The following is a 24,096-nucleotide window of genomic DNA, read 5'->3' on the forward strand; positions in this document are numbered from 1 at the left end:
TGTTATGTGGACGTAAAGACATCAAAATGTAGGAAAAACTGGAAAAAAAAAGGCGCAGTCGTTTGCTATTTCTATCGGGTGTGATCAGGAAACAAGTTTAATGTGGTAAATGAATCTGAATGTTTCAGCTTAACTCTTAACTTTTTGGTTTGTGGATGTGAACAAAGCAGAAATTATAGAGTGCATGTCCACATGCATAGCTGAGTCATACAGTCCCAGCTTTTTGCCAAAGGGTCTGAACACTTGACGCTGAGTCACCCTCACGGTCCATTTCCCTGCATGACTAATCGGTTTTCCTGAAGAACTTTTAAATGCTTGTAATGGCGGTTTGGGAATGTCGAGTAATCAGCTGGGCCAGCCTCACTGCAGCTGATAAGTCTGAATTAGAACGATGTTGACAGACTGGATGTAGGAGAGAGATGAAATCTGAGGGGTTTGAATTCAGAGCTCTTCGGATTCAAGAAATGCCCAAGTTTTAATTCCAATGGGGAAGTAATGTAATTATGTTTAAGAGATGAGTCAGAGATATTCAACAGCATATGCTGTGACATTCAGCTGAGACAACTGACGCGACAGAAGATCACTATCACAGCTGGACGAATCAGCTAAAACTAGACCTGCACATAAATCAGCTCTACTCTTTTCTAGATTTTATTTCATCCAAGTGACTAAAACCAAACACGTGTGCTTTACTGATTTCACTGGTAAAGATTTATTGTACAATTCTGTCGGCAAAAAAGACAAAAAAAAAAGCTGTGTCAGACATGCAAACGGGCAAATATACAATCCATAACTACTGCATATGAATGAATTGTTAATAAAATACAGCATTTATTCATTTTGAAGTCATCGTAATGTAAAAACAAGGGAAGAAGAAAGGGAAGACTGTAGCTGACACGATGTGTTACAGCAGCACTTGTAAAAATAAATATCGACATTCATGTCAAAGATCAAACATAAAATCAAATGTAATTTAACATAGTAAAAAAAAAAAGAAAATCGACTTTCAATATGATTCTTAAAGCAAAGTATTTACTCTCAACACAGTTTATTTTATACATTCACTTATGTTAATGTGTCAGTCATATTCACATGTACATAGTTTGTGTGTGATTCTTGAAATCAACAGTGTTTTAACGTCATGTCAGTGTGCTTTTGTTAGATAGTAGATAGATAGTAGAGATAGATAATGATGGATAGATAGATGATAGATAGATTATAGATGATAGACGGTAGATAGATGATAAATAGATAATAGATAGATAGCTGATGGATGAGGATAGATAGATAGATAGATCTAGATAGATAGATGAGATAGATAGATAGATAGATAGATGGATAGATAGATAGATAGATAGATAGATAGATAGATAGATAGATAGATAGATAGATAGATAGATAGATAGATTCAGTATCTGTCCTCTAGACTAGTTAAACTGCTGCCTACAGATGCCTTTCATTAACAGGAAGGTTCCCTAAATCAACTGCTAAAACGTTGGCCCCCACAGGTTCGAAAACTAGGCCAACATGGCAGCGTGACGCCAGAGAGTCTTCACATTGTCGTTTTTAGACAACGTTGACATTCATATGATGAGACATTCGCTTTAAACAACAATCAACACTGTGCAGCTGCACGGGTAAAGTCCGCTTCACGGTACATTTAGTGCACAGCGTATGGCAGAGGAGTCTACATTTGCTTGCCAGCATGTAAATATGCTCCTCAAACACTTTGCTGAACTTTATTAATAGACCACTGGGGTGCCAGAGAGTGTGAGTGTGCACTGGTATGTAGATGTTTCCTAAGTTATTCAAATCTGATTAGGTTATTAGTAGATATGTGATAAAGAGGCACAGCCATAATGGTCAAAGATGATCTTCATCCATCCAATAGTTGAGATATATTATAGTGGTGGATGAGTCACGGTACCAGATGGGCTAAAAGATGTTTGCTGGAAGGAGAAATCGCAGCTTAATAGTTTGAATACTGAATTTTACGCAATGAGTGGGAACCTGACCCAGTGGGAAAGACAGAGCTATAACAAAACACGGAGTGGATTGTGAAAGAGCTGTTCAGGAAAGCCCAAAATAGTCCATTCTGAGGAGTGTTGCAAAAGAACGACTACTGGGCCTCAGCACCAGAGCAGGAAGATATGAAAATCTTCTTCATACAGTATGTTGGATGAGTTAAAGAGAATAAAGAACTTGAATGATAGAAGATTGATTTAAACACTGGGTTGAAGACGAACTGTAATCGATATTTCACAAAAAAAAAACAAAAAAACAATAGTTGCCACAAGTTTGATGTAAAGATCGAGACCAGGGAGAAACGAGCTCAGCCGTCTTGAAGGTGTGGTTCTGCCCCGTGTAACTTGTCTCTTTTCTTTTTTATTTGGTTTTCAGACAGAGTGGAGCAAAACTCCCCCTCTCCCCCCCCACGAACTGCTCGTCCCATCTGCTGTCCATTAGCTTCCTCTTCATCCTTCCTGCTTTCCAGTGGAACTGTTCAGTCTCGTTATTGCTACGCGTCTTTACGAGGTCACTGCTTCTAGTGAGTCTTTATTGCTAAATACGACTCCGGACCCAGATGGACCTCAGTCACAACGCTCCACTGACCTCAGAGATACAGCGCTTCTGCACATGCTGGTTTTGTTTGCTTGTTGTTCACAGCAGACTCCGAGGTTGATGACGTTTTTCTTATATTTTCCAGTCACATGTTAGTGTCAGTGTTGAACACCTTTGTATTGTAACATTCATGTAGATGGTCCACAGATGTACATATATCACATCTGGTCCACGGCTGGGTCAGTATTTGAAATATGTAACTACATATTCTGAGGGTGAGTTACTTATTGCTAGTTTAATCAGTCTCATTCATAGAAATACTGCAGTACACTTCTTTTCTGATTGTTTTCCATCACTGGCATTGGATGCCACCAAATGCAGAGGTGACGTTCTAGTGTCACTGAATCCGTGCTGGCATGAGATGATGTGAGTTTATCTCTTTATCCTAAGTTTTACCTCAGCATCTTCAGAGGCTGTGTTGGATGTTTTCTTCTCGTCAGCTCCGGTGGTCTGAGCACAGAACTCCTTTTCTCATCTGTTCCTACCACGGCTCTTTGTGGCGCCTACACATTCGGGCTCTCACAGGTAGGTGGTGGCCTCTCGGTTCTCCCTCTCTCTGGCCTGAGCCACAGCCACGTTGATGCACTGCAGCCACTCCTCCGCATGTTTCTCATCCTGAGCTTTCAGGACGTACGTCTTGTTGTCGGTGAAGATCTCAAAGGCCCTCGGGAGACCCCGATCCCGCCGCTTCTTGGCTACGACCTATTAAAGTAAATGAAATTGTCAATTTTGAGATGCATGTTGTTAGTTAATGCCCCCATGTTTTTTTATCTGCGTTCTCAACAGGCAGCAGACTCACCTTGACACTCTGGACCTTGCTCAGCTCAATAGGGATGTCGTCCAGCTCGTCCTTCTGAGGATAAGATGGAAAATGACAGAAGAATCTACTTGTATACTTATGATTACGTATGATACTCAAACTAATTAAGAAATAGAAACTAAAACAAACATATAATCAAACATATACATTAATTATACTACCCCCCCCCCTGATTTTTGCAGTGTTACTAAATTCTCCAGCTCTTCTTCGCACGACATCTGTGCTTCAACCAAGGTGCGGTTGTGTGTGTCGCACCTCAGTTGTGTTTTTACGCCATTTTTAGTTATGTGGTTGCAGCCAGCTGTAACACTCATGGCAGCTGTCCACATCCTTTCTGTGGTGTGTTTGTATTGAAAAGCCTTCAACTAGAGTCGACTGTGCCGAGGGTCGGATTTCTGTTTCCCCACTGAGGATTCACGTTAGTGATTTCACATGTTAACTTAACCCCTCACTAACTGGTTACACACATTTAATAACGCTTGCTGACAGGTTGCATCTTCAGTGCATCTGACACTCAAGATGTAAAGATGCAGTTCAGGAGGCAGCGATACTGGTATCAAGCCAAACAATGGAGCATCCTTTGAGGTGTATTTGTTACCTGTACATAGTTATATTTAGTTATTATGGATATTTGTGCTAAATATGAGCAGCAGGGAGTTTCTATTTCTGCTTATTGGACATTGACAGTAGACCAGCACTTGGCCGATGTACAAAACCATTTTATTTTCTATCATCACTCTATTTCTTTTTCGAGATGTGTCTGTTTGCTTGTTCTGTCTCGTCCGTGCCAGATTTCTGACAAGTTAAATAAAAAATATGTCCAATATGCTCGATTTTTGGAGCTTGTCTGAGCGCCTGAATGCACCATAACTAAGCCTTAAATGGCTCTTTGCAGCAATGCTACATTTCACTGACAAAAACAAAAACAGACACAGTCACGGTGATGGATTACCTAACGCAAGCAAGTATCTGTCTTAACAGTGAAATCAGTGGAGCTACTGACTGTAAGAAAAGGGTCATCAAAAACTATAGACAAGTGATGTTTCCTTTCCTCCATCAAAAACCTGATGTATACTGTTGTTTTATATACTGTATTCAAACAACCCTATCATAAGGTCTGTATTCAAAATAGAAACGGTGCTAAAGGAAATAAGTGCAACCACTTCAGGACCGGAGTAAGATTCAAGTCTCTGTGTGCATTGGAGCTGCTTGATCATTCACTATGATGGAAACAACCGCATGTTTTGGTTCTTACACTCACTCACCACCTTGGGAAAAGTGTTTCACAACCTACCAGTCACCTCCAGAAAACGCTGAGCTGCGAGAACAAAGACTCAAAACCTTTCCAAACGTGTGTGGCTGCTGCAAACACAGGAATGCATTACCATCTGCAGCAGAGCACAAAGACTATTATTTGCAGAAGAATGTCGTGCTTCTTTCTGGTTTCTAGTTTAGAGGATATCCAATCTCCTGTTCGCTTTGAGAATGATTTGAATCATCATTAATTGTTGTGACTGTCTAAAACTGTAGATGAGCACGTAAACACACAGGTGAAATAAAACTGTCATCAGCTGACTGAAAACTTTTTCCTTTTACCTGGATGAAGTCTAACTCAACCTTGTTTTTTAAAAACCTTTGTAGACCTCTAACCTCAGCACATTTTCAATCATGCTGCTTTGGCTCCACGTTTTTGATTAAGCAAACGTTTACCTTGCACAATCATTCTCCGCTTGGTGACCTCAGCCTTTACTCAGCATTATTGTAAGTCATCCACAAATCGGGGGAGGTTGGAGGAAAACTTGTGCTGTTTCTACCCAGAGGAAAATCTCCTCACTTTTGCTTAAATAAGAAAGAAACACACTGTAGGAGGCCTCACCTCCTTCTCTGTGTTTGCTGCTTGTGAGCTAAAGTGTGTGACAGTGACTCATCTTATCGCAGCATCATGCTTTGGCCTCGGAAGAGACACAAAACTTTGGCCAAGGAACATCAAGGATTCAGCAGATGTTCCTGAGGGACGGTTGATCTTATCAGGAGATGGGATTTCCACTGTTTCATACAGTTTCATCATGTTTTAAACGACACGGAACGGTGAAATAATAATGAGGATTTTCAGAGCCAGTATCCATGGACAGTGTGCATCTCCGTGCTTAAGTGTATTTGTGTGTGAACCCTCACTGGCTACGTACTGATTTCCCTCTGCGGAAGAGTAGCTGGTTTCCTGCCAAGGTGAAGTAGCGGGTTTTCCAGCGCTTGATAAACTTCCAGCGGACCTGCTTCTCCTTCAGCTTCCCCTCAATCAGAGGCTGTCCCTCCTGGTTCACAACTAGGAGGCCACAGCACCGCATTACGAGAGAGAGAGAGAGAGAGAGAGAGGGAGGGAGAGGGAGGGAGAGAGACAGAAGACAAAATAAAAAACAGGAAGAGAAACAGAAAATACATTTGTGTGTTTATGGCTTTTGAGTGTTTTTACTTTACATGTGAAGAGTCTGTCACTATGGTGCATTCACAAGCTGGTGAGACAGTCTGACATCTGAATGATATGCAAATAATTAAAACCTATATTAAAGACTATGGAGCCAATAAGAACCATTTGTTTGATCATTTGCGGGAGAACTAGCATATTTTGTACATTTAATTGTAATTGTAATTTCAAAGAAAATGTGAAAGCTTCATCTTAAAAACCTAAAACAAATGTAAATGTTTCTTAGTTACAATATTTGATATGTTGCCTCCTGTTTTGTTTTGTATACAGGTTTTAAATGATTTGCAAATTCCTTGCTTTCTCTTTTCATTTCCATTTTATCCAGCATCCATTTGGTGCAAAACACTTGTGACATGTGATCTGGAAAATTATGGATTGCACCAAATGAGGTGAATCCTGCAGCTCTCTTTTTCATTTCCTCAAAGTTTCTCTAAATAATGTTGGACGGCTTTTAGCATTTGTGCACCTTAAACACAACACAGCCACTGTTCTGATCGGAGCCTCGTGCCATTACGTTCTGTTATGTTCTCAATTTTCTTTTCTTTGATTTATTATGGTTCCTGTGTTGTTAGCTGTAATCTTTTATAACCTTAACACTTCACAAAAACTGTATAAATAATTGTGCAATACAAACAATCTTGATCTTATCCAGAGTCAACATTGTTGAGTTGCTCAGTTTTAAACGAACAACCGTGTTTTGTCTCATGTCTGATCTGATTTGATTAGAAGCACTGACCCACATCGACCTCCTGGACTGAGCTGGCTCACGTACCAGTTTGAGTGTGTGTGTGAGTGTGTGGTGTGTGTGTGGGAGAAAGAGAGAGAATGTTTATAATTGAATGCATCAAAGTGTATTTTGTGTTAACATATAGGGGAGTTTTGCTTGACTGCAAATGACCAGTTTATTTTGTTTTGGCCAAATAATCACTAAAGCCACGTTTTAATCAGTCACACCGGTCATTAATATCCCATCAATTTAGTCCTCTACGAGTCAACAATACTCTATTAAGTGACCTGTTGTTGCAGCAGAGAAGCATCAAGCCTCCACATGCACTGTGCAGTCGAAGAGTTTAAGAAACTGCGATCTCCAGATGTTCTGGTTGGTGCCAGTAAAGCAGAACCACTAAACAGAGCCGCTCTTTGTATCCACGCTGACGAGCAAAGCCGACAAGAGATTACTGCAATCTGATCGGAGTGTGTGTGAATGTGTGGGCATGTTGAAAAGACTGTTCACGGACGTACCTGAAGCCAAGCACGACAAACTATTAAAGGTCATTAAACCCCAAATCGTTTAACCGAGAACGCCGGAGGGAAATTAGCGTCTTTTGATTTTTGATTTTCATATTTCAGGGAGTAAGAGTTTCAATGAGCATTAAATGGTCTGTTTCAAGTACATTAACTGGTAATGATGATGATCATCCAGCTCTAGACGTTGGGGCCATTGCACACCAAGCTGAAGTGAAAACCAAACCATTTTAAAAGTTGAATATCAGCTTTAATCATTTGTTTTTATCTTTTCTATATTATATTACTGCCAGGCACCATGGTAAGTGATCTGCCACTTCAACTCTCTTTCGGCCTTTTGACAGAAGCACTGCTTAAATACAACTGGACAAGCTGCCACCACTATGGTGCCAACTTGTCTGCATCGTCTAATAAATATTTCAGATTTTTGGGAGCAGAAATAAACTCGTCTGGTGCATAAATCATTCATCACTTTGCTTTGATGTAGACACCTGGAAAATGATCCCTGCATTTGTTGTCAGCCCCAGGCCTGTGCTTCAAACTCACAACCAGTCGTCGGAGACACAGTGACATTAAACAGCGAGACCAGGACACAAAGCACACACACACACACACACACACACACACACACACACACAATTCAAGTCCTAATCACCACGTTTCACGGTAATGTCGAAATGTATAAAGGCCTTCATATTACATTTGTTTGGTATTTATAGTTCATGAGTGCATGTGCATGTAATTTTGGACCGCTGATACTGATACACCAGTTACAAGTACTAGGAGGAGGTGGAGCTAGTTTTACTTTATGTAAAGTTAGTGTCACAGTTAGGGGTCACAGTGAGACGATTAGTTAGGTAGCGAAGTGGAGAAAACTAATTCTTAGTCTTTGGTGATTAGGTCGTAAAGGTAAAAATACTTACCTTATTCTAACATGTCCACGCTTACGGTACGTGCACAAACACACACACTCTGCTCATTATCGCTCAGTTCAAAGACATTCCAGTAGTTAAACTCAACAGTATATCATAAAGCATCAGTGCGGCTGCTGTAACAACCGGTTTTCACAACAGTAATCACTTCACCTTTTCCTCTTTTCTCCTTTACCACTAAAACATGATACAGGCTCCTTGAATGTGTGTGAGTGTGTGTACACGGTTAGACAATCAGGCTGACTCAGCATTTTTTTTTATTAGAATAAAGCAATGTAAAGTAGAAATACTAGGTGATGGCAGATGGTCGTGTGAACAGTATTTGTTTGTTCTGTGCAGCATTTATGATGAAGAAAACAAAACAACAAACACACAAAACTGTGTAAAGTAGAGCTCGAAACTTTTTTGTATGTTTATATAAAATATAATGATGTCTCATTCAGATGCATGTGCTTGGCCTCCAGGGTTACATTACACATGGGCCATTCACCAGGCTACTGCAGGGCTGACACACAGAGATAATATTCATGTGGACATTCACACCTAACAGGAAATTAGAATAGAGAAGCTGCATGTTTCTGTCCTGTGGGAAACCAGATTTACAAAGTCTTTTGTCCTCTGAGTTGTGTAGCTCACTGTTCACAGCTGACTAATCATATGTTGCAGATAGTGTTGGTTCAGGACACTGAGTTCATGTCAGCAGTCTGAGGTGTGACTCACACCAAACTTCTTAGTTTTTGTGCATTTTCCTGACTCTGGCCTTTTCTGTTACTGATACATATCACACATAATCAATCCATCTATTAGCTGTTCCCACCTCCCAGATCAGCACTCGAGAGCTGCACCCATGTTTCAGTTACGCTGCCTTCTGTGCGTAATGAAGTTTTAAAATGTCATTTACTTGCTGTGCACACCCAAAACCAAAGTGCGATTTATTTTCACTGTGCAGAGTGGTGGGACCATCCAAGGGTACAAACACATTGATAAACACATGCATTCACATGCACACACTTAAAATCACACAATCCCACAGTGAAAGTTCTACTTTTCCAAATCCTCCTGTAACAAAGAGAGACTGGCATGAATCTGAAAAGGACTCATCTGTTCCTTGCGGTCATGCAGCAGGCAGCTCTCTGATTGATTGCACCGGTTTGTTCTGAGCGGCACCGCCTGGAGGAACGGTTCTCATTTGCACCGTTTGGATCAGGCCGTTTCATGTGAGCATGTGTTTACTTCTGTGCCTGTGTCTGTGTATTCCATGAAATTGGTGATGATGAGAGGACGACAATGAAAAGCTGTGAACGCGGTTTAGTGACAGCTTCCGTCTAAACGAACCGTGCAAATATTAATGTCATATGTTATATGAATATATCCTGATTGCTGTAGAGCCATTTCTAAGTGACTGTGCAGTGTTTCATTTTTTTAATGTAATTAAAACTAAAATCTGTTTTTTGTTATCAGAACCTTTATTTACACGACAAAAGTACCAAAATAGCCTACGATAAAAAATAAGTTGGAACAGAGGCATATTTACCACAGTGTTACATCACCTTTCCCTTTAATTACACTGTTTAAACTTTAGGGAAGTGAGTTTACTAACTTAGGTCTATCTGCCCATTTTTGCTGGACAAGTCTTCAACTGCTCAACAGTCTGCGGTCGCTGTTGTTTGATTCTCCTCTTCACGACATGCTATACAGAGAGACCAGTCGACCACCTTCACTCTATGTCTACAAAGCCATTCTGTTGAAGCACATGCAGAAGTCTTTGTGTCGATGGGCACTGATGCACAACCGTACCATCACAGAAACAATTAAGCTGTACAAGGTGACATTCTTTGCAATCTTGCATTGAAAAATATTCTGTTTGCACTGTTTCGCAACGCTCACACAAGCCCGTCTTTGTTTGCGAATACTGAGCGTTTGTTGGATGCTCCTTTCATCCTGAACCACGATCACCTCACCTGTTACAGATTAACCCACTTAGTTTGGGATCATCATCATCTATTGTGACAAACAGAACATTGTGTTTGATTTCTCTCTCGCTCTCTCTCTCTCTCTCTGATTCAGGCAGAAAGTGTTTGCAATAAAAACATGCATTCAATTAGTTAATATATGTATGTACTGTACAGTATTCCAGACCACACTCATGTAATTTGTGTATCACATCATTTGTGAGTAGTGATCATGTAATATAGACATCACATAATATTTATGTTATATTTTTCTGATAACAACAACACAACAGTTGTTGTTACATAAGTCCTAGACCATTAATCACCTACAACACATCAGAGTTAATCAAAATCCCACCAAAACACCGTAAGATAAATAAACTCATGCACACACACACTAAACTTTAACCGCATCCAATCTGCCAACAACTTTCTGAGAAATACCTGCTCTATGAGACAAAGACTAAAATGTACTCATTATTGACACTTTCTTAGCCGCCATCCTGTGTAAACCGTCCTCTCAGATTTACCTTTTCCTCCCCCGTCTCCAACACAACATTCGCCTCAAACTGCCCCCTTCGGACTCCTCTTATATAACTAATAACTGCTTCCATGTGAGAGCGACAGAGATGGGTTTTAAATTCAGATTTAAAGCCTGTTTCACAAACCTTCTGTCACATTTGTTCTCCTGTCTCCTCTCCTAAGGCTAAAATGTCACTCACTGATTTATTGACTGTCTCATCTTCTCACTACAAGCAGAGAAGTGAACTATGAGGTGGAAGACAGACGAGTTGAAGATGTTTTTGATTTTATAGACTTTTTAGTGTGGACCATTTATTATCTTGTATGGTTTTAAGTATCCACTGGGTATATTTGTGGGAGACACACACACACACACACACACACACACACACACACACACACACACACACACACACACACACACACACACACACACAATCCCTATTCCAACTCTGACTTCATTACAATGAAATGCTTGTCACAGGGGTGACTGGTTGAAAGTGAGCACAACACTACTGATTACAATGACCCTTCATAAACACTAAAATCAGACTGGTGGCTATTAAATACACACTGCTCCTTGCTCTATTTTTCCTCGACTGTTCTAAGAAAACACCCCCTGGAGCTATGTGATGGTTTGAGAGAGGAATTCCAGGGAACCACAACTGTGTCCAAAAGCCTGTCGAGTGACCGAAAATAAGAAGAAATGTGTTCATTGCTCTATTTGGAGACGAGGGCTCGTTGCAGTTCAGAGGAAACCACAGTGGAAAGTAGTCAACATGTGTTTTATAGTGTGTGAGTGTAAGTGGACAGTACAATAAGATGTTTTTTTAAAAGTCGAAGGCGGTCAGTCTACCAGATAACAGCTGATCTCTGAGCTTTGACAAGTGCTGTATCAATAACATTTAGCTTTGCCTTTGCTTGGTCTAAACTATGGTTCGCCCAACTATTTGTGGTCACTTGTGTTTGTGTTGAGGACACGGCAAACGTGTGCGTGTGTGTGCGTTTGTATACCTGTGGCTTTTTCTGGATTGTTACACATGAAGCAGAGCCAACCTCCTTCTTCCTCACTGTATCCAAACAAGTCAAAGAAGCGCACTTCCTCCAGATGGATCTGAAGACTGTCCAAGTCCTGGAAACAAAGGGAAACAAAACAGACACAGACAGACAAAGTCAGTGCATCACTAATTTGAAACTGGCCTAAAACTGTAAAATACCCAACGAGATATGCTGCGAATGTTTTGTTTTATATTAAACATGAGCACGGCCAGTCTACGATGGAGCTGCAATAAAGCTAGTAAAGAATTAGTTAAGAAAATAAAGCTTCTTCTTTAAAAAAAGATAAATCTGTGCTGCATACTACATACTCATCTATTCAACTGTGCATGTGTGTGTGCATGTGTGTGTGTAAATAGAAAGTAATGGAATCCTAGACCCCCATTAGAAATCCCTGAAGACCGCCTTGCACATGGTTGTAGTTAGACGTCACCATAAATGCACAGGAACAGTGTGGACTTAAGTATCTTCAGTGATACCTAAACCCTTGACATAATGCAGATTTATCTTAATGTGGTTTGGAGAAAAACTGGAACACTTAAGAGGATGATGGATTACTGTCATCAGTCTTCATGACAAAAAAAGCTCCTGTGTGAGTGTTTATACTATTTAAATGTTTCTAAATCTACATTTTCATGTAATGTCCCTAGAGAACGGCGTTCATACTGCGATTGCTGCCAGTGATGTTATAAAACCAAATCTTTTGTTCAATTATAGTGAAACTAACTTCTGCTCCATCAAGTCGCAGCTCTGATCTGATTCTTCACATTTTCTGATAACTTATTTAAGACTGGGTGCAGAATTTCCCACCACATCAATGTTAGACTCGAACTAACAGGGAGGTGAATTGACATGATTGTGTGGAAACCAGATAGCTGTAATGACTACTACAGTCCATGACCTTTTGACCTTTGCCCTTTCAGTCTTTGAGTTAGGATGTAAATGTGAAATCTGTTTTTTTAAGAGTGTATTCCCATTTGGATACTAAAACCTGCATTTCAACACACACACACACACACACACACAGACACATTAGCTTGAAACAGTGACCTACTATTCAGAATCGTGCACACATCAGAGCTTTCTTTGTGTTGTTAAAAGTTAAGTCATTGATGTGAACGGGCTTTTACTTGCAGATACAGATAAACTAAGACCATGTGTGGCTGAAGGGGCCAGTCCACATATGGGTTTACATCGACGTTAATATTCTGATGGGGTTCAGCAGACTAAGTGGTCTTCAGGAGAGTGAGAAAAGCCTGACTGTGATTACTGGAAAACCCAGTCAGTTTACTCATCGTGATCACAGAGAGTTCACGTTCAAACTGGGGATGAGGAAGCTGAAGAAATGCAGCCATTTATCCAAGGGAACCAGGTTGCAGGCAAAGATAGCATTAAAAGAGACCATTAACTTTGGCAGGAAGTAGTTGATATTAGCCGGAAGTTGTTAATCTTGGCAGAAGAAAGACCTTAAGGCAAAGGTTAAGATCAGGCAACACGTTTTGAGGGTTAAGGGAAATTCAGGGAGATAAGAGTCCAAGAAGACCAACTAACTCCTGGAAAAAGTTAACAACTTCCAGCCGAGGTTAAAAGTTGAAATTCTTGTTGACAGTCCGTGTCTGCATGTATATACATGTCCATTTATCAGCTAGAGGGGACCTATTAAAAAAATCCCCCGTCAAGTTGCATTATGGGAAGAAAAAAATTTAGGTATTTTGAGATGAGACTCATACCGATGGTGAAATTTTCTTACTTTCAGCTTTTTTTCAAAAAATCTGTATATTACAAAATATTGTTTTAATACATTATATAACAAACATATAACCAAATCACTCATAGGGGCTATTGCTCTACAGAAGATGTAGTTTTACTTTCATACAATATTTGGTACTTAGTAGTAATTAGTAGTATTTACTTTCACTTATGTAGCTTAAAAGGTGATAATTTAAGATAAGTAAACTAGATCGATAGATTAAGCAATTTATTCTCACATTGTGTCCCTGAAAACTGACAATATTGCCACTTGAGTCAATATGTGTTTGTTAAAACATTTTAAAGTTTACAGTAATCTTTATTCCAACAGGTTTGGCTTTTAGAGGCAGTGAAAACAACCTTTCTTTGGCATCGAAAATCCAATTCATGTCAAAGCAAATGCCAAAGTAATTAAATGGGTTTTTTAAATTATTTACTGATTACAAAATAAAGCCAGAGAAAGCGGAAGAGTGGTGAAAGACAGACTGAGTCAGATGTTGAGCAACACAGAGTAAAAGTGAATACAGAACCAGGGTCTGTTGCATAATACAACAGTAAGAGATGAATCACTAACAAAGAAAAATTAGTAAGCACACATTTGCTTCCAGAGTCCGCTACCAAAAAACCTCACAGTACACTACAGTCTCTGTGGTGCCAGGCTCACCACACTGTTACACACAGCTGGCAGCCAATGATGCACAGTAATGGTCTGTGTTATGAGGGACAAATGTGTAGTCGGGCAACAGGCTCGTTTTAACAAACACAGTCACACGTGATTATCTGGGAATCCAGAGGTGGAGTCGATGAAGAGGTGAAGAAACAAAGGCTGAACGTAATCTGTCTAACCTCGCGTAACCTCCCTTACCCTCACCTCTCGTTCTGCACCTCCTTTCTTCCCTCTAGCGCCATTTTTAGATCACAATTATAATTTGATCAAGATGGAACACTACAACCAGATGTGACTGACTCTGGCTGCAGCGATGAACGAATGTACTGAATGAAAATATCAAGCAACAGCTTTGTTCCCATGTTTAGATGTAAGAGAAAAGTCAATAGTCATCAGGGAGATTTAGTCCAGTTATTTATTTCATTTTATAGTAAACTTAACTTTACTTACTCTATATTTGAAAGTTCAAAACGTTGCTTTTTATTAGATGTGATTAACACAAGTCGATTTACACCTGGACTTGATTAGAGGAGATGAAAGGCGGTTTCTCCACTGAAGGAGAAAGACAGTGGGAGGCTGAGGTAGGAAGAGATGGAAACAGGGGGAGGGTCTGTCAGGAGCAGGCTGAGTGGACAAGAGGTAGGAGTGTCTCGTCTTTACATCTATCTGTGCAAACATGGGAAAAGCAGGGGTCTGACATTATGAGCCATTTCAAACAGGCTATGACAGAACTAACAGTTTTCATACGGGAACCTCAGATCCTGTCTCGCTTTTCTTCTTTCATCCCACTCCCTTCGCTCCTTCCTTCTCCAAAACTCTTTATCTAATCCGAGCTGCAGCTCTGTCCGTGGCTTTCTCTTTATCTCCTGGTTATCAGTCTTCCTTCTTTTCCTCCTCCAAACTCTATCTCCGCCACAGTTGTATCAACAAATGCTCTTACTGTGGGAACGAAGGAGAAGGCAACAATAACTGTGAAGTATCTCTTGAGTCTCAGGCTTCCACTTCGCTCAGCCTCTCTCCACCTCTCAGGCTCTTTTGCTCCATCATTTCCTCTGTTCTCTTGCTTCACCCTCTGTTCTCCATACTTAACATTTACATGTCTTACTCACATTCAGGCTCTCACCTACTCGTCATTCCTACATTTCACCTGTCATTTTCATCTGGTATTCATATGTTCTCCCTACTCAAATCTCAAATGTCTTCTTACGGTGCCCCAGTTGATTAGAAGGCCCCTTGTTTTTTCGTTTCTAACCTCTCAGACGATAATTTTTAAACTGTGTTTTCCCTTTTTCATCTCTAACACCTCTCTGTGTTGCAGTGCAGGTTTTTTTATTCTACACTTTCATGGAGCTCATCTAAGTTTACTGTTGAGCTTCATCTAATTTCCTGTACAGTGTGATTTATTTTTATACACCACCACCATCACAGCTGACTTAGCAGCTGTGATACTTCAGTAGGCAGGACATTGCATGACACTGTTTGCCACAAGAAGAAGACATATGGAGAAGTGAATCCTACAGCCTGCACGAAGCCTTCTTAGTCATGGATATAATTTTATAACAATATAGCTCGCTAGCTAACTGGTTTTGTTTATTATAGAACATTTGAATATACCAATATCACAGTACCATAGAATATAAAAACAGAATGAAACACAAACATACTGTATATAAAGGAATATACTATGATGTATTTTGAAACCACCAGAATCTTAAAAATATATACTACAACACAAAACAAAACTTCATGTCTTCTTTGTTACTCCCACCCTTTAAACCTGTTACTTTTACTGATAATGGTATCTTTCTCCAACATTTCCTCCTTTGTTTCCTGCAAACATCCTTTTTCCATCTTCCCTTCCCTCTCCTCATCTTCACTCACACCAGCTTTCCATTATCATGTAACTACTTAAACAAGTCATCAGAGGCTGAACATAAGGCCTTCTTAAAACTCCGAAGCTGGATTCAGCCCTATATTATTCCTTTAAATCTCCCTGTCAGTATAGATTTAACTGGCAACTATTTGTGTCTTATACATGTTTCCTCCCTTCACATCTTCTCTCTCCTCGTCTTCCACTACATGTGTTTCAGTTTGGCTGGCGGATCTGGTGAAGAGGCAAACAGGAAACGCAATGCATATGGAGAGAAAAGGTTGCGACCTTCTTCCTGTGTCTCTCCTATTAAACATCACCTTGATTTCTCTGCGTTTTATTCACTGTGCTTGTGCGCTAACATATCATTTAGTTTGGAGCTTTGTGTTTGTGTGCATGTTAGAGGAAAGGATAAGAACAGCTGACCTCTAAGCAAACTGGACAGTATTTGTCTATCTGTGTGTTTTTTTGTTATTGGGATTAAATACGTGGCTCCATATGGGAACCATAAGTGGTTCATCTCACTGCAGCCACAGCACATTTAGTTACACAAACTGAGTAACACAAACAGCTGTATTTTCTTTTTGGGTCAAACGATTTCCTAGCGACCACTTAGCGTGTCACATTAAGAAAGGGCAGCACGAGAAACACCACCCACATCTACATTACTTACAAAAACATTCACTGAAAGTGTTTTTTTTTTCTCTGTAATTAAGTGTTTCACACACACACACACACACACACACACACACACACACACACACACACACACACACACACACACACACACACACACACACACTGGTGTCCAGTACCTTCCTGTGTGGGGTAGTTTGTTGTGTCATAGCCATGGAGAAACTGTGAGCTCCTTTTAGCTGCGTCCTCTCCCAAAGAGAAGCCAGTCTCTGGATGCACTCGTCCTTGGAGCACAGAGGGACACTGGACTTACTCTGTTTGAGAGGGGGAAAAAAATAAAACAAGAGGGAAACAAAACTGAACATGAAACAGAGATATGGCTGAGATGGAGACAGAGGAGAAATGTGAGACAGTTCAGTGAAAAGCAGTTGGCACACGATGCTGGTTTTACATTTGAACAGATGCAACCACTTTTTACATTCCAGGATATTCTTCAACAAAGCTCTTTATATATTCTTAAACATAACAATGTGTGTTTCTGAATCAACATGTTTCGTCAACATGGTGACAGGTTTTCTTCCAGTTGAAGGGACATTAAAATTGGATGTGATGACTCTTCTCTGCAGTAACGTAAAACAAAAGTAATGTCCAAACTACATTTAAAGAGAGTTTATATAAGATATAGAAAGATAAAGCGCTTTTCAGCACTATGACAGACAATATGGAGTATTATAATCCTATGATATGATCAGTTTGACAGGTAGATAATGTCTTTCCTGCTTTACAGCACCTGTAGATGCAGCAGCATGATGTGAATCCAAACACGAGGCTGTCGGCTGGTCAGGTTGAAACAGGACTTGGCGTACAGACAGTAGTGGCCCTTCAGAGGACAGGAGAATGACACCTTGGCCACGTTTGAATCTGAAGCACAGACGCACATAAAAGAGTGAAAATGATAAAACTACAGTATTTAGATTTGCAAAAGTTCAGAGTCATTCAACTTGACCTAAATTCACAAGCCCAGTCACTCCTAGTTACTGTACTGTACGTCTTTCTTCATGTGTTTCTCTCTGACATATGGACTTTTGCAACTGTGGGAACATAAGTACACAACACAATGATGAAAAGAAATAATTATAATCATCAGAAAACATCTCTCTTCCCACCCCTACCTCCCACAGACTTTCATCTTTCAGCCAAAAAGAAGGAACCAGTAGTTTCTCTGCATCGTCAGATAAATATGAGACTTATTTTTGGCTTACAGGCCAATACAAAAACTGTGAGGATGATGGGTCTGATTTAACAGATAAGAGACGTATACGAATTCTGCTGATTTGTATATGTTTAAAAAGAAGAAACGAGACGAGGTGTTGAAACTACACATGCATGAACTACTAAGTGTTTATTTATGGTGATTCGCTCATTAACCCGTGTGTTTCTAGAAGGGTTTGTTTGTGGCCAACAGCCTGTGACGCTGTGTATTTTCTGTGTCAACATCTGTGTGCGTTTCTAGATGTTTTGATTGCGTTTGCATGTGCACGTGCGCTCTTCTGTGTAATCCCCCCCCCCTCAGGGTCAGCAGCTCATGTGTAGGTCAGCCAGGAGCCTGATGACATCATCCAATTGAGACCACCTGTGACATCACATCTGATTCCCAAACCAAGACGTAAGACTGAGCAAAGCAACAATTACAGGACGAGGAATAGAGCATGTGTCTATATGTTAAGGTTAAACACTGGCCATAGGAGGGCTTTACTTTTTATTAGATGTTTTTATTTTATTAGAGAGTTTGCTCAGTATATTTGAAGTTTTCTTGCATCTAATTTAAAAAATGTATGAATTCGACCAAAAGACATGATGCAAGACACATTTTTTAATACACTTCAGTTCATTTTTTTTGTTGATTAATTTACCTTTCTTTCACATTAATTTAATATCTGTTTGGGAGGAGCTGGATCGAGAAAAACACATCTGATCCAATGCAGAAAAGGTGATGAAAGGCACTGCTAAAAGATGGCAACGAAGTCTTAATTCAAGTGGAGCAAATCAATTTGAGAAGTGAAAAATAAGCAGGACTGAAAATATTAAATCCTCGAATGTGAGAAGGAAAGTGTGGAAACCTGAAAAGAATTTGTTTTAGAAACTAAATAAGATTAGGTTGGAGATGTAGGAGGTTTTCTATTCCATCGACTTTCTCATGAACTGTTTGGCCTCTTGTTTCCAGTTTGAATGCACCGATGATGAACTACAGTATAAACACACGCACACTCACATAACTACACACACAGATGTGCGTACAGTTGCTTGAGAGGTTATTCAGCTGACTCTGTCTTAAGCCTTAATTTTAAATGGATAAATCTTTTAGTTTTGCAAATACGACACAAAACATTCTGAACTTTGTTCAAACCCATTTAGTTACAGCTTGTTTCCACAACTTCTGCACATGTGGATTCGGGTGGTTAGGGCATGTTGGCTATGAACACAAGTCTACATTCAAGAATTTACAGACTAATTCAACATCCTGAAAACAATAATTTAGTATCAATAGCAGATACCAAGGTCGGATATCAACCAAGATGCTGCACTGTATTTGTTTATTGCAGATCGTGTATACCACATGCGTGGTTTACATGATATGCTTGTCTATACATGACATCTATAGTCTTACTCCTCTGGCCATCACCACATCTGATTCAGGTTGAGCTGATTATTCAAACCCTCTGTGGGCCCAGCTCTGTGTAATACTCCCTTTTACAGTACTGTATAAACACACACACAGCAAACACTCAGCATGCACACAGACAGCCATTCATCCTGTTCACGTTACCTTCTATCACACACTGCTCTGGGATGGGGATCTGCTGCACCATGTCTTTACAGAACTCTCTGATGGTTTCCATATTGTCTCTTAAATGGATGAAGAGCCTGTCAGCTTCGCACCGCTCCTCCGTCTCTCTGCTTTGACCCTTGTCTGCCTCTTTGACCCCTCTGTCCAGTGGAGCAATAACAGTCAGAGACACGTCGCCCGTCAGTTTTCTCTCACCAGGTGCTTCCTGGTCAGGCAGACTATTAGAGAACATATTGTCTGTGTTGAGCTCCACTCCCTCACTGTCCTCCCCTGTGTCTGAGTTGATGGAGCGGGACCGAACTGCATGGAGAGCCAGGCTCTTTGACCTTTGAGAGACCATGAAATTAAAACAAATAATTAGTCTTGCGAAATGATCCTAGCTATTTACATTTGATTCGATCTCTTATAGTGATAACCATCTCTTTTTTCTGTACAACAAGAAATGTGCAATACTGGGACACTTTACCATCCTTACTGTACACATCCCTCCTAAGTAACAGGGTAGAACTATTTTTTTAATACATACTACTCATATTTCAGCATAACAGGAAATGATGACAATAGTCTTAACAGTAAGTCAAGGCCACCCAGGAGTTTTTTTAACAGTTAAATGTTCTTGATTACACAACAGCTGATCGTAATCCAGCTGAGAAGGTAAGACCGAAGTTCAAAGACCTGAAAACAATTAAATATGAAGATGAAGTAGTAGCAGACTAACTCATCTGATTCTCAGGAATTAATCATCTGCTGATGTTGAGAGTGTCAGACTGCTTTTCCTGCTATAGATATATATCTTCAAAGTTTATGTTTAACTTAAGCATTATATTGGATTGTATTGAATTAAAGTTGTTTTAGTTCCTGTGCTGTTCATCTGTAAGATCCTTTGTGAACTGGGCTGGAAATCAATTAAATCAACCAGGATGCACAGTGACAGTGAGAACAGTCTATATGTTTATTATCTGGTCAGATTTGAACAGACACTGAGCAGAGCTGTGTTAAAGCTACGAACTGACCGACCTGTTGAATCTCATCTCACATCTCTCCTCCCTGACAGCTTGGTTCAGGCTGTAGCGTCTCTGAGGTGCGGGAGATTCCTCGTCTACCTTGTTGCCTCCCTCCTCCTCCTCCTCCTCCTCCTCCTCCTCCCCCATTCTCCCCTTGAAGGCCTGGATCTTCCCTTGTAGTCGGTGCTCGGACCCCACACCTCCTCCCCCTGGAAGAGCTGCACCGGGGGATGGAGGGCATGCCTCGTCCGCCCTGTCACAAACACACACAGAGGGGCACAGGGTTGAATTGGAGGCGGTGGGCATGTGAGACGCACACATGTGGGCAGTGTCGTTTTTTTTCTCACAATGACTGGCTCTATTTCGTTGTCCCTCACCCCCTCATGTCCCTCTCTCAATATCTACCTTCTCCCCTCTCTCTTTTTTTTGGCTCAGTTCTTCTTTGTCTCTCACTATGGTGCCTCTCTGGTCCTCTCTTCTCCAACTAAACTAATTATTCCCACTCCATCTCTCTCTGTGTTTCCCTCCCCATTTATTTTCATAAAGTGGCCTTTTATAACTTCATCAAACGTTCCACTTGTTTGCTGAAAGAGGACTTCCAACTTCACTGTGTTGTCTTCACCCCCTGCTCTTTCTCTAATAAACCATCCTGCCTCTCTCAATCTCTTGTGCGCTGCCTTTTTTTTTTTCCAAAGGACCCCAAGCAAAGCCTTTGTCCTGCACACAATGTTCTTATTTCAGAGGGCTGTGCGTGTTATTCCCACACTGCAGCCAGATGAATTCCAGTCGGCTTGTGCACGCCAACACACACACACGCTATCCTCACATGTTGTGCATGCGTACAGCATTTTTAAGCACTTTTTGAGATTTCCAATTACTGTAAATAGCAGTTATGCATGAAAGAAGTCAGTGGAGGACAAAATCACATGTAAATACTTATAAAGAAAAATATTTTAATGGTCTAGTAATAATCCAGATCTTTTAGGGTTTAGTACCCAAAAATCAGTCGAGCGTTTGAGCTCAATATGTGTGTTTGGTAAAGGTCCAGTCCTCTTAATTAGTCTCTGTAACATGCACATAAATCAGTGATTTTTAAGGCAGTTATTGTTTTGTGCAGTTATCTTTATTCACACTCTTTTAAATAAGGAACAAGTGCAAAGTAAAAGCATGTTTCAATTGAAACAACTTTGTTCTTGCAGTAATAGTTAATGTTAAATGTACATAATGTCAGTTTTCATTTAAACATCCTAATTAACCTTACTCCAAATGAGAAAACTGGGTTTCCATTGTTGGTGGCACCTACACTACATCTGCCTTTGTAACTCCATACATTTCAAGTTGGTGGGTCCAAGTGTATTTGTGGACATTCTCACGCGTGTGTACAAAAAGATGTCATTTCCAACCTGCAGTGTGTGACTGTGATCTCCTCCAGTCGCCGCCCCAGCTGTCTGGCTATAGCTGTAAAAGAGTTGCTCATCCTGTAGATGTCTTTGCCACAGCCTTCTAGTAAGGACGGGTAATGGTCAGTTAGATCACGGATCTCCAGCAGCAGGGTGTGGTGAAAGCTGTGCTCCATGCTGCCCAGAAGGGACACCAGGTAGACCAACGAGCTGTGGGCATGAGCCTGGAGAAATATGTTCATAATTATAATGTCTGGTGTTGTGAGCTAAGCAGGGAAATAAGAAAATAGTTAAAGAAAGGATGAGATTGTTTTCTTATGTATAAACATGCTGATTAATGATTATTATATTATATAATGTTGTGGGTTGTACTGAAAATGATTCTGTGTCATGTTATGGGAAGATTTCCTAAGTACTGTTTCTCACTACACGTGTTTTCGTGACACTGAATTTGATCTAATTCAACACACATTATACACTCCCAGGAAGTTTGGGGAGGTTTTGGTGTAACTTTGTTTCTACATCTTGACAAACAATAATAAATACAAACACATGCCGATGCCTCTCAGCAAATTTAGAAGTGGAAACTTCTCCTTTTTCTCAGATGGCTTTACATCCCCATTGCAATAACACACATATACCTTTCCTCATTCTCAGCCTGCTTTTTTGTCAAATCTACAAGAGCATGCTCGGCCTTGGTTATTTTGTATTCTCAAAAGAGGAAGATGCAAACCTCTCCATTACATGTACAGGCTCCTGCATTATGGGGTGTTGATAAACAATGTGATCTGTACATGCAATGTATACTTTCGCTTATGTTCTTTGCCATAATTTGAAAACAAATAAGACCTTATTGCTTCTGGCAGCAGCACATGTCTTAATGTGCCAGAAATATTAAAAAGCTTCTTATTTAAATTCACATTTTACCAAAATAAGACTCGTCGATTCACCAATCGGTTTTATTTCTTGTTTGTTCTGTTGCTTAATTTCCTCTGACTGACCATTAGTGCACTGGCCTCTGTGCTTTCTTTGGAGCTGCTGTCTGGCACTCAGCTAACAATTCTCTCCTTGCTTTGTTTCCCAGTCTGTACTAATTGTTTGTGACAATAAAATATATGTACTGTATCAAGAGAGTAATTATAAGAATTAGCTCATTTCTACTTCACTGTGAGGGATTTCACATGGACCTATCATACTGTTACTAGTAACATGTTTATTGATCCATTTAATGCCCATGACTGACAGATGACTACTACATGTCCTATATTATTGGTATTGGTTTACCTTTACTGTCCTGTGATGTTTTGAAGAGGTTTTCTGTTGGTTATTTTATCTATATGGACTCTATATGTCTATATTATGTTCTCTGTACAGGTGGTTTTTGACTTTTGATCCTTTAAAACTCTTTTATGGAAACTGTGATTGAAAAGTTTGTGATTTTACATTGCGTTGAGGCTAATACTTATTTAATTTACATTTGTTTATGAGCTGACCTAGCTGTACATTTTAGCCTATTTACTGTGTTTGACTACATTTACTTGTATACAGTACATGATGATGCATAGTTTAACTCAATACAGAATTCAACCAACATCTGTCTGTTTCTACTACAGCATTGTTGCACTAGATTACAGGTCCAGGTGTTTCTATTTTTCTAGTCTCCCAGAGAAACCTGAAATTTATTCTGACCTAACAACCAATAAGTAAGACACAATATAAGCTAACGCACTTCAGGAGGTAAAAGACCCAGAGAGAGTGTTGTGCAATCAAACGCATCCCAGTGAGAAAGTGTGTCTATGTGCATGTATGCGTGTATGGGGCACAAACATGAACCCACAGGAGGCACTCTCCACTGCCATCACCAGGAGGCCTCTGCAGAGGCATTTCCCAGAAAAACTTGGGTTCATTTCCAAATGGTTCCAATGTGAAGAAAGACAGGACACTGCGGTCCAACCAACTCTGTGTGCATGCATGTGTGTTTGTACGTGTGTGTGTTGAAGCGGTGTTGGAGGAAAAATTTCCCTGGAGCACTTAAAACCTTTATTATGCTTTTCAGCTCTGTGATTTCTGTTGGTGTGTCATTCTGTATGTGTTAGTGCAGAGCACTGCTTCGTTTTTCATTCATTTTCCCAAATTGTTGTTAAACTGCCTTAAATGGGCCCAGAGGGAAAGAGCAAGGGAAGCCCTCAAACCTGCCCTACTGTCACCTTCATCACACACACAAACACACACACACACACACACACACACACTGTCTAACTAAACCCCTGACTTCATCCTACCTACACAGT

At 40.2% G+C, this 24,096-nt stretch overlaps 1 protein-coding gene across 3 annotated transcripts in view; it reads right to left on the reverse strand.

The window, feature by feature from the left end:
- Window positions 1-1,337: 1,337 nt before the first annotated feature.
- Window positions 1,338-24,096, reverse strand: part of veph1 (ventricular zone expressed PH domain-containing 1) — a 51,708-nt gene continuing 28,949 nt past the window's right edge. For all 3 annotated transcript variants that reach the window (XM_026374870.1, XM_026374862.1, XM_026374879.1), the window contains exons 7-15: window positions 21,809-22,029; window positions 20,419-20,658; window positions 19,381-19,727; window positions 17,344-17,474; window positions 16,733-16,867; window positions 11,590-11,707; window positions 5,629-5,765; window positions 3,422-3,475; window positions 1,338-3,324 (exon numbers count right to left, since the gene is read on the reverse strand). In XM_026374870.1, coding sequence (XP_026230655.1) covers window positions 3,142-3,324; window positions 3,422-3,475; window positions 5,629-5,765; window positions 11,590-11,707; window positions 16,733-16,867; window positions 17,344-17,474; window positions 19,381-19,727; window positions 20,419-20,658; window positions 21,809-22,029 — 1,566 coding nt within the window. In that variant the 3' untranslated portion in view covers window positions 1,338-3,141. The remainder of the gene's footprint in view (window positions 3,325-3,421; window positions 3,476-5,628; window positions 5,766-11,589; window positions 11,708-16,732; window positions 16,868-17,343; window positions 17,475-19,380; window positions 19,728-20,418; window positions 20,659-21,808; window positions 22,030-24,096) is intronic.

Source organism: Anabas testudineus, chromosome 13 (genome assembly GCF_900324465.2).
Source record: "Anabas testudineus chromosome 13, fAnaTes1.2, whole genome shotgun sequence".
NCBI lineage: Eukaryota > Metazoa > Chordata > Actinopteri > Anabantiformes > Anabantidae > Anabas > Anabas testudineus.